Source organism: Cyanistes caeruleus, chromosome 23 (assembly GCF_971803275.1).
Source record: "Cyanistes caeruleus chromosome 23, bCyaCae1.hap1.1, whole genome shotgun sequence".
Taxonomy (NCBI): Eukaryota; Metazoa; Chordata; class Aves; order Passeriformes; family Paridae; genus Cyanistes; species Cyanistes caeruleus.
This window is the reverse complement of record NC_141723.1, coordinates 743,796-758,513: the sequence shown is the minus strand read 5'-3', so window position 1 is coordinate 758,513 and position 14,718 is coordinate 743,796. Positions and strand designations below refer to the sequence as shown.

The window sequence follows — 14,718 nt, the reverse complement described above, 5'->3', positions numbered from 1 at the left end:
TAGTTTTTAACCTGGCTTGATTAATGCTGTCAAGTTGCACATCTGAGTGTGAGCTCAGTGGGACTGTTGCTTTTGTTTAATACCACAAGACACCTCAGTCTGGATTGTTGCATTACAGTACAAATAAAAAACAGAAACAAAACCACATCTGCATCATACAGGGTGAGAAGAATATGAGAATTCTAAATATTTACAGAGAAGGGCACGTGGGGAAACCACAAAAAATATTTACATAAAAATACATGAGCTTGTCGGCATATACATTTTACACCAGTTCACAAAAAAAGACACTCTATAAATTAAAGTGAAGGGAACTTCAAAGGTAACCCAAGACTTCCTGGGATGTTCCTCTCATGCGGCTCAGGGAAAGAAAAATCAAGTCTTCTACAGCAGGAAAATGAATGGCAAAACAACCCTTTTCTCCCCCCCTCCCTCTCCCCAACTGGACAAGGCAGGACTCTGCACACGAGGAACTGTGGTGCTGGCTCACACCACACCATGCCTTTCACGTGGGATCTGGGGCTCTAGGGAAACAGGAACATGCCTAAGCCGCCACAACAAAGGGAAGGAAAACAATTTCTCACCCAGATTTCCTGACATTTAACACACCACTCGAGTCAATGCCCTGTCACCAGCCTGGGGGATGGCAGAGCACACTTGAGGTTCTGTCCCTTCTGGGGTCAAAGAGGAACAGGACGTTTTCAAGTCGGTTTTGGTTTTGTGTAGCAACTTACTACCACTGTGCAATCCTCACTGATCCCCCCAGTGGTGAGCAGGGGAGGGGGATCACTGCAAAGACATAGGCACAAAGTTGTGGGGGTGTTCTCAGAGATGCATATAGATATCACCTGATAAGACTCTGCAAAAATCAGAAATTAATGCTTTACGTAAGACTTCATAGGGGCCAAGTCCTCATTACTCACCTACGACTGCACTCCCCTTCCCAAGGAAGGTCTCCTGTGGGTCACGTCCTGCTCCAAAGCAGAGGTGAAAATCCAGAGCTGGAGCACACTCCTGGAGCTCCATTCCTGCATGCACTGGGAGACCCTCGTCTGGAAACAGAGGAAGTGACACCTGACGATGCACAGTGCCCATGTGAGGGAACTGCTGAGGAACAGAGCTGCTGTCACCTCGTGGGGATGTGGTTAGGCAAGGAATTACTGAGACCGAGCACAACCGAACTTGGATTTGAGGATTATTTGCGTTGCTGTCCCCCTGTTCTCTTCCCTCTGGGACACAGGACTGGGCTGTCACCATCCTCCAGCTCACCCACCTTAGACTCCTGCTGTCACCTCCCTGCCTCACTCTGATGCATGACACCCTTTCCAACCTCACCTATGAATTCTGGGGTTAATGAGAACATAAAACTCTGTAGGACCCGCAGACTGAGCCCAGAGCAGTGCATAGTTCACTGTATGGCTTGGCAGGGCGGGATCATGCAGGATGCTGCTGAAGCCGTGGGCAGGACACACGATAAAACAAAGGTGTTGGTCTATGTTACTTGGGAAAAGCTGGTGCTTTCACCTTTATAAATTCTGTACTGTGGCTCAGCAGTGCTGGACATGGGTTCTTGGAGAGCTTCCACCCTTGGAGCACAGCTGGCTGTGGCTGCAAGCCGAGGGGGAGATGGCTGGGAGTCACTGCTCTGCTGTCTTCTTCCTCTCATTCCCAAAAAGCTGTTTGCAGCAGCCCTCTGGGTTAGGGGTACAGGTGTGCACTTCCAGAAGCCCTTTGGGAAAGGTGCTGAAGGGTTTGTTTCCCATGGGATGAGCGGGTGCTTCGCACCTGGCACTTCACACAACACAGGGAGAGCCCGGCTCGGCGGGAGCAGCACAGCACTGAGGAGCAGAGGCTGTCCAGGGATGGCACTTGGGCTCTACAGGGAGACAGTGGCTTCGAGCAGGAAAATCCAGAGGCGTTACAATTAGTAGGAGCTGGGACCAGCCCCTCATAGTGGCAGGATAGTCCTGGCTGACGTAAGGCCCAGGCAGAGGGAGGGGGAGGCTGCGGGGCACGGGGAGAGTTAAGGCTTTCATGGAGAGAGAGGTTGGACCTGCAGCTCTCATTACCTGAATCCCAAATAGCCTGAACCAAACACTTGTCCCTGCTTCAACCAGAGACCTGGCAGGTAATCAGGGGCTGAGGCTGGTCCTGGCCCTGGCACATCACAGTTCTGCTGGGAACACAGATAATCCAGCCTGGCTCCCGAGGAAGCGGGGCACCTCAACCTTTCTTGGGAATTCCTGACAGTGGGGACAGGGTGGCTCACCCAATGGCCTCTTTCTGTGCAGTTCTGTCAGTTTTCCTTAAAACATTACAAAAAGCATTCCCTCACCAAAAACCCCAACCCCTCTACCTGGGAATTCCTCACAAGGAGATTGTGGTAACCTGGATCACAGTGCTGCTTTTTTCTTTCTTTTTTTTTTCATTCTTCCTTTTCTCTTACTGCCAGACTTTGTTCCGTAACATGTGAGAACTCTTCTGAACAAAATGCTTAAAACACCAGCATTGCACAATAAAATAGAACCAGAAGGTAGTTACTGAAACAGCCCCAGACAAGGCTCCAAGGTTAAAAGAAGCAAACAGCTACAGAGTAGTCAGCAACTAGAAGCAGGTTTTCCTTAGGATTTAAAAGTCCAAAAATAGCCATGAAACTTTTTGTTCAAAAAACCCCACCTAGCAGCCATGTGCTAACTGCAGGACTTCCAGGTTTTTCATAAAACATTAAAGATTCAAAACAGGTAGAGAAGTTATTCAACCACACGGAACAGGAATGGCCTTGGAATTTATCAGTGAACATTTAAAAACTGCTAAATCTCCAGTATTGCTTGCAAGCCCTACCTAATGGAATGGGTGTGCTTTATTTGTACAGGGGGTGTGAGTTCTGGGGAGTCTGAGAGGCAGCATGAGGGACTGCCAGGTTGTTTTTACAATATCAGTTTTTCAACAGCTTGGACACTGGTTTTGGTGTATTTTAGAGGGCACTGGCCTTCTGTCCCTACTCACTGAGTACTGGGGGAGCTGTACCTGGGCACATCACAGCTCCCTGTGTGCCACAACTCCACAGGGATCTCTGCCCAGCCTGGAACTCAGGGGCTGCAGAGAACCTGGAGACCTCCAGCTTGAGCTCAGCAGGAGCACTCCCTGATGGAATTGCTGCAGCACCTGGCCCAGGGCAGCTGCTCATGCAGACAGCTTATCATACACAGCTGGCAAGGTAGGCCCTGATTTACACAATGCTATAGATTTTTTAAAAATCTATTTTTCTAGTATTTTTTGCAGTGAGATGACGGAGTGTTGCCAGCCACAGGATGAAATGAGCTCATCTGGGCCACAGATATCCTTGCAGCAAAGAGGAAAAGACTGGCATGGAACAGGTGTGCTGTTCCCAGCTCTGGGGGCAGGGTTTGGTGTAGTTTTGTATTTTATTTCTTTTGGTGTGAGAAATGCAAACCTGCCCTACATGGCTCCCACAGCTGGCCTCTGCTTACAACAGAGAAATGTGAAGGAAATGGACTGCTTGTAGGCAGAAGCAGATTGTTAATTAGCAAGAAATGTAACGAGCGTGTCATGTTCTGAGCTGGCTTCGGAGCCTATTCCATGGGCTTTAAGTCAAAACAGGCCCCCACCCAGCTCAGAGCAGCTGCAGTGGGTGCACTACACCCACAGGACAGGCAGGGCCTCAGCAAGGAGAGGATCCCTGGGGAGCCCTCCCCCAGCCCCACTCTCTGTGTAACTCTGAGGGGCTGAACTCCGAGGTTCCTCCACGGCCCTTTCCTGGGAACCAGCCTGCAGTGGGCAGCTTGCAGCAGCACAGAGCTGCAGGCACAACCCGTTGTGCACAGCCCATCACACATGGGACCATGGGTGTGGAGAGGAGCAGCAGCGTCACATCTGGGAAGGGAAAACTCCTTCCCTCCCTGCCCCAACAGCATCTGTGTCAGCCCTACCCCACCTCTGGCAAAACCTGTGCGCCAACAGCCTGCCCTGTCCTCCCAGGTGGCTCAAAACTACATGAAAATCTATAGCTCTACTACATAAAAACAGTGAGTGGGGGCTGGGGGAGGGCTGGGGGGGATTTTCTTTGCTCACTGGGGCAGGGTTGGGGAGGTTTTTTCCATCACTGAAAAAATAAAACAGTCCACTGTCCAGCAGAGGCTGCTTAGACTCTATCCCTCATCCCCCCCAGCTCACTCGACATGCACCTCTGTCTCAGGCCTCTGCAAACACAGCTCTGTGGGGAGGAAGGCTCCCTGCCCCAGTGCCGTGGCGTAAGTTCTGCTGTGCACGTGGGGGAAGCCAGGGGGCACGAAGCCCCCTGCCCCAGCATAGCCCCCTCTTTGGTGCTGAGGCAGGGTGTGGTAATCCTCCAGATTATCGTACTGGGACACCACAGTCATCGTGCTTTGGCGCTTGCCCAGGGTTTGGTAGGGGTACAGCAGGGCAGAGTCCCTCTCCATGGGCTCGGGGTGCTCCCGCATCCGGAGGCTGTGGCTCCGCTCGGGCTTGGGTGGTGGTGCCACAGGAGGGGCAGCGTGTTCCTCCTCCTTGTAGCAGTCTCTGGAGTGCTTCTCCATGGACGCTCTGCCTCGGGGCCTCTCCAGGTCTGGCCTGTCCTCTGCCAGCCTCCCCTCCTTGTGGTTCAGCCTCAGCGTCTCCTGGCTGGCTGGGATGTACTTGCTGCCTGAGTGCTGGTAGCCCATGGGCTCAGAGGGCTCCGGGCCACCCTTGGGCCTGTACTCAGGGTAGGGGGGCCCATTTTTGGGTTCAGAAGGCTGCCTGTGGTTCGCTTCCTGCTGCAAATGCGTCCTGTGCTCGCTGCTACCGCCACCTGGCTCGTGCATCTTCCTGTTCCGGATGCTGCTCTGCTTCTGGGGCAGGGACGGCTTCTCCGGCTGCCCGTTCCCATAGCCTCCGCCGTGGTAGTGGGCTCTGTCCAGCTCAGGCTCCGTGTGCTGCCCGTAGTAACGCTCATCCCCTTCGGGTGTGGCTGCCTTGGCTGGGTACCTGCCCTCCTTCCCTTCTGCCACCGTGAGCAGGCCGCTCTTGCCAGGATCCGATTTGCTGCGCAGGTGGATGGCATCAAGACCCCCCAGCTCGTCCTGCAGCAGTGGGGCCACGTTGTCATACTGGGACATGAGGGGCCCTTTGACCTTCTGGCGCGTGCGGCTCTCACGGCGGATGGACTGCATGCGGTACTTCTCCATGTCCTCCAGGTCCCAGGACATGTACATGTGCTTGATGTCCGGAGCAGGGGGCACATCCCTGCTCACGAAGCTGTGCTCTTTGCCCAGGTGATTGATGAGCCCTGGCCGGGGGTAGGCAGCCAGGCTGGGGTAGCGGTACAGCCCCTTGCCCTGCAGCCGGGACGTGTAGGGGCCGAAGTCACGGCTGGGCAGGCCGTGAAAGGGCCGGACCCGCACGGTGCTGTAGGGATCCAGGTCATAGAAGCTCCCGTCGGCCGCGGCGTAGTAGGGGGAGCTGGAGGAGCTGGAGTAGGGACTGTAGCGATAATGGACCCGCCCGTTCTCAAAGTAAGGCTGGAGCTGCGTGACGTGGTAGTCAGAGTGGGGCTGATACGGCTTGTACTGGTAGAGGGGGCGTGGGCAGTACATGGGCTCATCGTCCGGGGGCACCTCTGTGCGGGAGATGGGCACGGAGCGGATGGCGGCGGCGGCAGCAGGGCCGGGCACGTGCAGCGACTGCACCCTGCGGATGGTGGGGTACGGGGGGGCCTCCTCGGCGTAGCCAGTGCCCCGCAGCCCCGTGGGGCTCACAGAGGACACGAAGTCAGTGCGGCCGCGGGGCTTGGGGTGCAGGCCGGTAGCAGAGCCCTTGCCCTGCGTGCCGTAGGAGCCGTAGCGTGCGCCTGTGGCCACGGGTGGCTCCGGGCGGGGCGGGTAGGGCTGGTGCTGTTCGGCCTTGCTGTGGTAGCCGTGGGCAGGGACACTCTCAGGCCGGTACTGGTGCTTGGCGTGCGGGTAGCTGTCAGGCCCCAGGGGCTCGGGAAGGCTCTCTGGCTTGGGGTGCGGCACGTACACCGGCTGCAGGGACGAGTGCTTGGGAGGCGGCGGCGGCGGCGGCGGCAGCAGCGCCTCCTCCACAGAAGAGGCCAGCATAGAGGAGGCCAGGAAGGAGTGGTAGTTGGAGTTGTTGATGGTGTCCGTGTTGTTAGAGTGCATGGCGGCCGCGATCTTGCTCTCCAGCGTCCTCACGGGTGGCACGGGCGGGGTGAAGCTGTAGGAGGAGGGAGCAGGGACTGACTCGGAGCGCAGGTGCAGCGGGGGGGCCCTCATGCTCTCCCGAGGCTTTTCCAAGTGGCTCTGGTGGCCTGTGGGCATGGAAGAGGAGCCACGGGCACTGGAACTGCTCTCAGAGACAAAGCCAGGCGTGGACTCCGGAGGCTTTTCAGATGCAGCAGTGCTCCACATCTGCAGGGAAGAAAGCAGTTAGGGACAAGCAGCTCTGTAGTTAGAACATCCCAGACACTTGTATCAATCAGCTCCATTCCAGCATGTCTGTGCCTGGCTTTTGTTTGCTGGGGAAGGACAGACATGTAGATTCCCTCTCATGGGCAGGGCATGATGCCACTGACAGATTTTGGGACCCACCACAACAGGCATGCTCTGCAAATGCCAAACCAGAGGAAAGGGAGGAGGTGTCTGTCTCTTCACACGGTGCCCTCATTGTTTCATTAGGTGTTCTGCTTTTAAATGTCTGATGTTAATGAAAATGTTCCTGGACTTAACCTCCTCAGACCCTAGTGAGCAGATCTGGAAGGGCAGCAGAGCAGAAATTCCTGCCTTAAATGTGGCTGTGGGGCTTAGGATGGGCTAGGGGCTTTGGACTTCTGACAGAACACTTCCATGTTTCAATCTGGCACAAGAAATCTGACATGCTTTGTTTAACAGAATCACTGAGGTTGGAAGAGACCTCTGTGACCACTGAGTCCAACCTGAGACTGATTCCCCCCCCTAGCCACCAGCCCAGAGCACTGAGTGCCATGTCCGCTTGCTCCTTGGACACCTCCAGGGATGGGAACTCCACCAGCTCCCTGGGCAGCCCTTCCAGCACCTAATCACCCCTTCTGATCACCTGTCATTCTTTCTGTGAAGAAATTCTTCCTGTTGTCCAACCTAAACCTCCTCTGGTGCAGGTTAAGACTGTGTCTTCTCATCCTGTCTCTGACTGGACAAGAGCCTAACCAGGATGCTGGAAGAGGTCCTTGTCAGAGGATGCAAAAATTCTTCTTTCTGAGTGTTCTGAACTACTGATCCCTTTGTCAGTTTCCCTGCAGATACTTGTGTCCTTAAAACCAATGGGAGTGGGTATTCTGATATATTCAGTTAGGAAAGCAGCATAGGATTTCCTGCAAGGCTGTGTCTGTTCCACCCACATCACTCCTGGTGTCCTGTAAATGCCCCCCCCTTGCCATTTGGATCTGGACCGATGTTCCCAGTGCTTAGCATTTCAGAGGAGCTGTGCAGGGAGCAGCACGTACCTGCCCAGAGCCGCTGGGTGCTTTGGCCGCTGGCACCTGTCCCACGGCTGCCTGGTGCTCCTGTCTCTGTGCTGGGGCCGTGACCGTGCGCGGGACAGTGCCGTCTGCCTGGGGGGCGGCCCCGGGCGGGGCGCGGGGCTCGGCAGCCGTGCTGGGGAGGGTGCTCAGGTACGGCACCGCGGCCGGAGCACCCTTGTCCCCGGCTGGACCCACGGAGGGAGACTGCAGCTTGTCCTCGGCCGTGCAGGGAGCGTACAGCTTGTCCCCAGCCGGGCCCACGCGCAGCTGGGACTGTTCCACAGCCGCCTCCGTGCCGGGCAGCTCCTGCTCCGGCAGCGCCCTTGGGCCGTGGAGGGCCGCGTGCTCCCAGTCCCCCGCGAGGGCCGCCAAGGGCTCCTTGTCCCCCGTTCTGCTGGGGTGGAAGCTGCACTGCTCCTGCTCCACATCCCTGCTGCCAGGCGCGTCCCCGGGCACGCCTGTGTGGAGAGGTGGGGCCTCCTGGCCTCCAGGTGCGCCGGGCGGGTGGTTCTGCTCCCCGGCTTGGCAGTCCTGCTCTAAAGGTGCCCCGGGCTGGAAGTGCAGGCGGTTCTCGGGCAGAGCAGTGAACAGGTGGAGCTTGTCGGGAGCACCCGCAGAGAGATGGAGTTTTTCTAAAGCTGTGCCAGCTTCAGTCTCTCCATAATTTGTGCTTTCAGCATGAGCATCTCCTGGCCTTTTGTGGGACTGGGCGGATGCTTGCTGTGCGGACTCGGCTAACGCTAGGGCCAGCATGCGCGCTGCGTTTTTCGGAGGAGGAGGAGGGATAAGAGACACAGAACTGACAGGAACAGGATCCTGGGGGGAGTCGAGGGCAACTGCTCCTAATGGGGGGAAAATTGAGAGAGAGAGTGATTTTATGTTACCCAATATGGAGAGTGACCTTAACGACTATTATAAAAAAATAGATGCTCTCCACACTTTCACAGTGGCAGTTCCTTCTGATGTGAAACACTTGTGTCTCACAGGCAAACGCTGCTCGACAGCACAAAGTTCATCACAAAGAGGAAAAAACCCAAGAGATTGTCTAAAGGCTCCTCTTGCATTTCTAGAGAGGTAGGAAGGAGGTAGCAGAGAATGAGATACCCTTACACAATTTTGATCATAAGGTTTTAGGCGGAAAGGTCCCTTCTTCGAGTGTTGGCAGATTTTTAATCTAAAAAAGGAGTCTTAGATCGTCTATTGGCTGAAATGACTGAGAAGGACATGCTAGAGATTTTCACGCATGACAGGATGGGGGGAAAAAAAAGCAGAATATAAAGCATTATGGAAATTATCCGAGATCTGTGTGATGTTGGGGAGAAGGAGGAGCCTAAGACTTTACTGATCTGCACAGCCCTGCAAGACACTCGTGACCAGAACTGATGGGCAATCCCCTCTCCTAAAGGCACGCAGAGGAGGACAGTTCTGAGAGCAGCTCCCCTTTGGAACTTAAAGAAAGAATGGAGGAAAATGCACTGTACCTGGCTGGGTGTGTCCACTGGGTACAGTCTTAGTCTGACTGCTTGGCATGGCTCTCTCCCCTTCTTCTGGAAACTCTGCTTTGCAAGCAGCCACTAGCTGGGGATGCTGCAGCTCTTGGTGGGCTCCTTCCCCTGTTCCTGTTTCACTGTTTTTCAGGGGCAAGGACATCTGAGTTGGGGACCTGTTTGTGATCTCAGTGATGCCAATCTCTTTGCTCCAGCTGGAAGCAGAGGAGTTCCTGGATATGGTGGGCACTCCTCCCATGGCCTCTGGCACACGGCTGGGCAGCACAAAGGAGGTGGGTTCTGTGCTCAGTGGTGGAGATTTGATGGGTTTTCGGGTTGTCTTGGGCGAGAAGCTGGGGGGTTTGCAGGGCTGCTCTTCTGTGGGGCTCAGGTCCAGTGTAAAGAAGGGACTTATCTTCTCCTGGAAAGGGGACACTGGCTCAGAGCTCGTGGCACTGCCTGGGGTCTGGGACTGGCTGCCTGATTCTAAATCCTTCTTGAGCAGGCTCGGCTTCTCCTTATTAGTATCGATGGACTCCATCAGGGAGGTGCTGCTGTCCAGGCACTCAGACTCTGCCTGGGGGGGGCTGCACTGGAAGGACATGGGGTCGAAGTCCAGGCTGGCGACACCGATGTCCGGCGGGCTGAGGTCCACATCCTCCGAGGAGCGGGGAGAGATGAGAGCAGGGACGTGGATGAGCCCCTCGTCCCCGTCACTGTCATCATGGGGGAGGTTGTCATAGGAGTTGCAGCGGTTCATGTTCCCCAGGAGATCCCCATTGAAGGAGGCAGACAGGGCATCGCTGCTGGACCTGGGCCTTCTGGGCCGGAACAGTTTGGATTCACCTGGAAGCAAGGAGACACTGTGGGTTAGTGACAAAACCTCCTGTCCAGGACTCCAGTCCCAGTGGGGGCAGTCAGAGCAGTCCTAAAGCAGTCAGAGACTCTCCTGGTGATCTCTGCACACAAAGTAACATGGTTGGCAGTGACTGCTCATTCCATTTGCTTAAACTCTTTTACACCACTTGCCAGGCACGATTTAGTCTGAAACTAAGCTGTGTGCACAAGCAGAGAAGCTTTAAACGTGCTGAAGGCCATTCTCAGCAAGCACTTTCCTTCACAATGCTGTCCCGTCAACCTCAAAATAGCAAGGGGAGGAGCCAAGGAACAAACATGTAGCACCAGCTACACCAGAGCAAGACATTTGCTTTTTTTCAACCTTAAAAGCAGGAAAAGCCATGAAAAGCATTTCTGTGAGACCCATCTGTGCTGGGAACAGAAAGCTGCTTCATCATTTAGCAAGTTCAGCTTTCCCTGGAGGGATGGAAAATCTGCCCTATTGAATATCTAGAGCCAGAGATGTCAAAATGCCTCCCTTAATGCCCATTCCTTGCAAGTGCAGGCAGGATTTTGCCTTACCATCCACAGCATGCAGGGAGGTGAGGGACTCTTCACTCTTGGCCGAGCGGAGTGTCCCGCTGTCTCCTCGTCCTCCTGAGGGAAGGAACCACAAAGGGAAAGGATCAGTTAGGAAAAGGGTTTACATTTAGCTGCATTATTGTGGCAGGAAAAACACAAATGCATTTCTAGTACCAACATCACTGTTCTGAGAGTAATTTTGTTTTGAAGGTGGGTTTCTGATTCTCATTTTACCCGGAAATGGTGACCGACCCAAGTGGTCACTGCTGCAGGTGACAGGCTGGGAAGCAACTCCCCACAGGCAAAACATCTCAAAAATGGGGAAAGAAGGAACATTTAGACACCCTGTTTTATGGGCACTGAACAAGTATAATTTCTGTTTCTGAGGAGACAGTCCTGAAGGGCACCATAGAGAGTGTGAGGACTGTGAGGGTAAGAATTTAAAGATTGACCTGGGAGATGAGGGGATAAAAGTTCTCCTGGGCCCGTTTTGGGATCTGTGGTGTGTTTTACTGCAAAAACACACTGTTGCTATTTTTAAGTTTGGAAAGAGACAGAAAATTTTATAAAGGCTGAGAATCCCACCTACATATCCTGGCTGTGGCTACAAAGGGTTGGCTGCCTACTCTGGTAGAGCTTTTGGAATGTGAAGGTGCCTTTCCCTCATTTCATCTTCTGAGAGCAGCAAGGGGAACCAGAACTAGTCTCATTTCATAATGAGAGTGTCAGAAGGAATTATCCTGTGACTCATTATTGCAACAGCCACATCTTGTCTTTCCAAAGCTGTTCCAAGCAAAGCACAGAGATGTGAACCCCTGCAGGCTCCAGAGCTGTCCGAGATCCACTGGGAAAGAACAGCTACTGGAGGTGTCATGCATGGCTTGAACGCTAGAAGGAGATAAAAGCCCACTGGAAACATCACTCTGCAATGCTGAAAACCCCAGGTTTTGGAAGGGGCCCTCACCTGCCAGGGCTATGGCTTTCATTTCCGAGGGCTCGCTGGGGTTGCGCTGCAGTTTGCGCTTGGACACAGAGGAGGATTTTCCCAGGTTGAAGAAGGAACGCCAGCTCCCCACTGGAGACTTCTTCATCTTGCTTGGAGGCCTTTTCCTGGGGAGAGAACACATGGATAGAGGTGGGGCTGCAGCTCAATCCTGGCTGCTTGTTATCAGCACTCCCTGCTTTCTGTTCAGAAACTCCTGGTTTCTGCGTGGAAACTCCCTCTTTTCCACAGCTGAGGATTTTTTCATTCTTCCAGCTCAACCCTAAAGTGTTTCTGTGTAGATTCCCCCAACCTCTGCAAAGCAGCTGCAGTGCAGCTGAGGAAAGGCTCTTCCTAGCCCGGTCCAGCAGCCAAGGGGATGGATTTCATGCAAGAAGCCCCAGCTCTCTGGTAAGCTCAGCAGCCATAAAGATATTCAGAAGCATCTCTCACTCCTGCTATAAAACCACCTTAGGCTCCTCCACTGCCATATTTAATTTCTGGTGTCCTCAAGCCTGTCCAACTGCTCCACTTCAAGGGAACCTCGATTTGTGACAGGCACGTAGTCCTGGAAAACCCCAACACAGACAACATGGATTTATACATTAAATGATATCCCTGCTGAAAACAAGAGGGAGTGAAGCACAAATTATTTGGCTAAACTTAGACCACTGATGTGAGCCAAATCCTCCCAGAGTCCAAGGCAGGTGGAAAACTGGCTACAATACTTTACATATAGAACAAGTCTCAGGTCAATATAAGCAAATTCTTGCTATATTTAAAACAACAGTTATGACACATGCTGGAAAGGAAACTTGTCCCTACCTTTCAGAAGGGAAGTCAATGACTGTGTGGAATTTCCCCTGCAAAGCTGCTGGGCCTTCTCCCACTTCGATGTACTTGCTGTCTGCCACAATGGGAGAGTTGATCTGGGCCTGTGTCCGTGCCTGAGCCTCCTCCAGTGTGAGCAGCTTTGTGGAGGGGGAGGACACCAGCAGAGACTTGGGCCGGGATAAAGAGCTGTGCCCTGCAAGGGAAAACCACAGTCAACACAGAGAGTCAGCAAACGGCAGTGCAGAGATCAAAGCTCAGCTCTGCATGTCTAGGGAGGTGCTGTGTTCTTCTGAACCTTTCTTATTCCAGCCATTGAAAGATGTGGACAAAATGTGGTCACAATGTCACATGCAGATACATTGATGACTAAAAGAATAATGGCTTACTCTATTAAAAAAAAAAGCAGAGGGAAGCAGGTAGGATGGGAACCTTTACTTTCCTTCATCTGTATGCAACAGCCTGTAAAGAAAATGTTTTTCCTTTCTATAAAGCCTTATTGATTTCACCTCTCGGTGCAGCTGGTTTTTTTTTTTTCCCCTAAAGCCATATGTGAGTGAAGCTGCTACAAGCCAAAGTGCACCTGGACACAGCAAACAGAATCTGCTACGTGTCCTGCCCATGGCCTTTACAGCTTGTGCCTGCTTTTGGAGATGAATCTGTAAAATCTGGAAGTAGCTGTTTCTGACCCCTGCTACTGACAGCTTCAGTGAAGAGATCACAGGGAGCCTGTTGTAGGAGCAGCTCTCCTGTGTCTGCTTTGCCTCTTGTACAGGTGTTTCTAGGGCTATTCCCAGGTGAGTTCAGGGCTGTTGGGGAGAACATCCTGCTTGGTCCAGTTCTACGGCTGTCCCTGGAGGAGCACAGCTCTTGTGTGAAGGATGCATAGTCTGGGGGGGTGTGGGAACTGTAAATGCTGTCCTGGGTTAAGTTTGGGTTAAAACAGGTTTAGTAGCACCACTTGCCCCTCTCACAGGCTGGGGGGAGCTGTGCTCACCCCCAGAGGCTCCCAGAAAGCCATTATGGAATGCAGAATTCCTGCACTTAGCCAACCCAGCAGCCTGACCCTCCACCCTGCCAGGTCTGTGTCAAAGCCACTGCATGCAAATGATCAAGTCATTAAACAATTAGCTGAATTTACATGGGCCATTCTAAGCCTGGATAATCATCTGGCTGGGATTCTGAGCATGCTTATCCTCCTTCCCCTGGCAGAGTCAGCCTGCTGGGGCTGGCACTGCTCAGCCAAGCTAACCTCTGGCTTCCATGGACTTAGAATTGTCCTGCAGCAGGAGAAAAAACTGGACTTGGATCAACTCTGCCAGCCTGAGCAGAGGTGGGGTTTGTTTAAAAGAAGGGAGCAGCAAATACAGCAGAAAATCAGCTCTCTGCAGTCCCCAGGTGGTGGTAAATGCAGTGGCTGTGCACATTGCAGGCAAGGGCAGGTTACAAAGGCAGATGGTGCAGCCTTAATGCTGCTTAGGAGCAGGAACTGCTTGTTCAACAGCAGCAACACTAACACAGAGAACAAACTTTCCTCCTGGTGCAACTCTGCTCCTTCTTGATGGAACAGATATATGGTCTCAGTTATTCACAGCAATTTGTAGGCTCCAAGGCTGGATGATGTTCCAGGTGCTCCAGGTTCATTCCTCATTCTAAAGCAACACCAGCCTGAGCTGTGTGGCTGCTCAGGCCTGCTCAGGAGCCCACACGGGCTGTGCAGAAGGAATAACCAGCACAGGAGATGTCAAAACATCCCTTTAAGAGCAAGATTTAAGTTTCTTAGCCTCAACATTACTGAATGTGGAGAGATTGCTTTACACCAGTTTGTTCCTATTGTGTTCTAAGGTATGGCCGAGGGCAGACAGACACAGTTCCAATGGTTAAGTATGCAGGAGCATCAGTAAAGATGGCTTTAAAAATGAGAGGGAGCAGGGGAGACAAAGATTTAAGTGATTCCTTGCAACTTCTCAGTGGTAGGACATAAAAGTAGAAGTCAAATATTCATCTCTGCATTCCTGTGGGGCATCCTTGGCTTCTAAGAAAGGTACTGACAGCAATTTCTAAAACCAGGCAATTTCTGTCTGGATTCTGACATCTCAATCCAGAAATGTGTCCTCTAGGTTAAAATATAAACATTTCCATGTCCCAGAGGAGGCTCAGGCAGCCATCAAGAGCTGCTGTTCCTACCCAAGTGAAGCGAGCACAGAACACACACCTGCCCCGTCGCGGATGACGGAGCTGAGCTTGGAGCTGAAGAGCACATCCACGTGGTTCAGGATGAACTCCACCACCACCGACTGGATCCGCACCTCCATGAAGGCGGCGGTGCCGCTGAAGCACGCAGACTCGATCTGCTTGGACCTGCAAAGGGACACCTGGTGAGGGAAGAGGCTCCTGCTGGGGGAGGCCTGGACACCTGCGGGGCCACCGGGCCTGGGGCTCGGGCAGAAAAGGCTTCAGGGCAGTTCTGGGGTTAAATC

General features: G+C 53.2%; 1 protein-coding gene across 7 annotated transcripts in view; it reads right to left on the bottom strand.

The window, feature by feature from the left end:
• Nucleotides 1-14,718, bottom strand: part of ARHGAP32 (Rho GTPase activating protein 32) — a 239,979-nt gene continuing 225,261 nt past the window's right edge. For all 7 annotated transcript variants that reach the window (XM_086861446.1, XM_086861448.1, XM_086861444.1 and 4 more), the window contains 7 exons: nucleotides 14,454-14,599; nucleotides 12,233-12,434; nucleotides 11,390-11,535; nucleotides 10,426-10,500; nucleotides 9,001-9,852; nucleotides 7,502-8,361; nucleotides 1-6,431 (listed from right to left, as the gene is read on the bottom strand). In XM_086861446.1, the coding sequence (XP_086717572.1) occupies nucleotides 4,191-6,431; nucleotides 7,502-8,361; nucleotides 9,001-9,852; nucleotides 10,426-10,500; nucleotides 11,390-11,535; nucleotides 12,233-12,434; nucleotides 14,454-14,599 (4,522 nt within the window). In that variant the 3' untranslated portion in view covers nucleotides 1-4,190. The remainder of the gene's footprint in view (nucleotides 6,432-7,501; nucleotides 8,362-9,000; nucleotides 9,853-10,425; nucleotides 10,501-11,389; nucleotides 11,536-12,232; nucleotides 12,435-14,453; nucleotides 14,600-14,718) is intronic.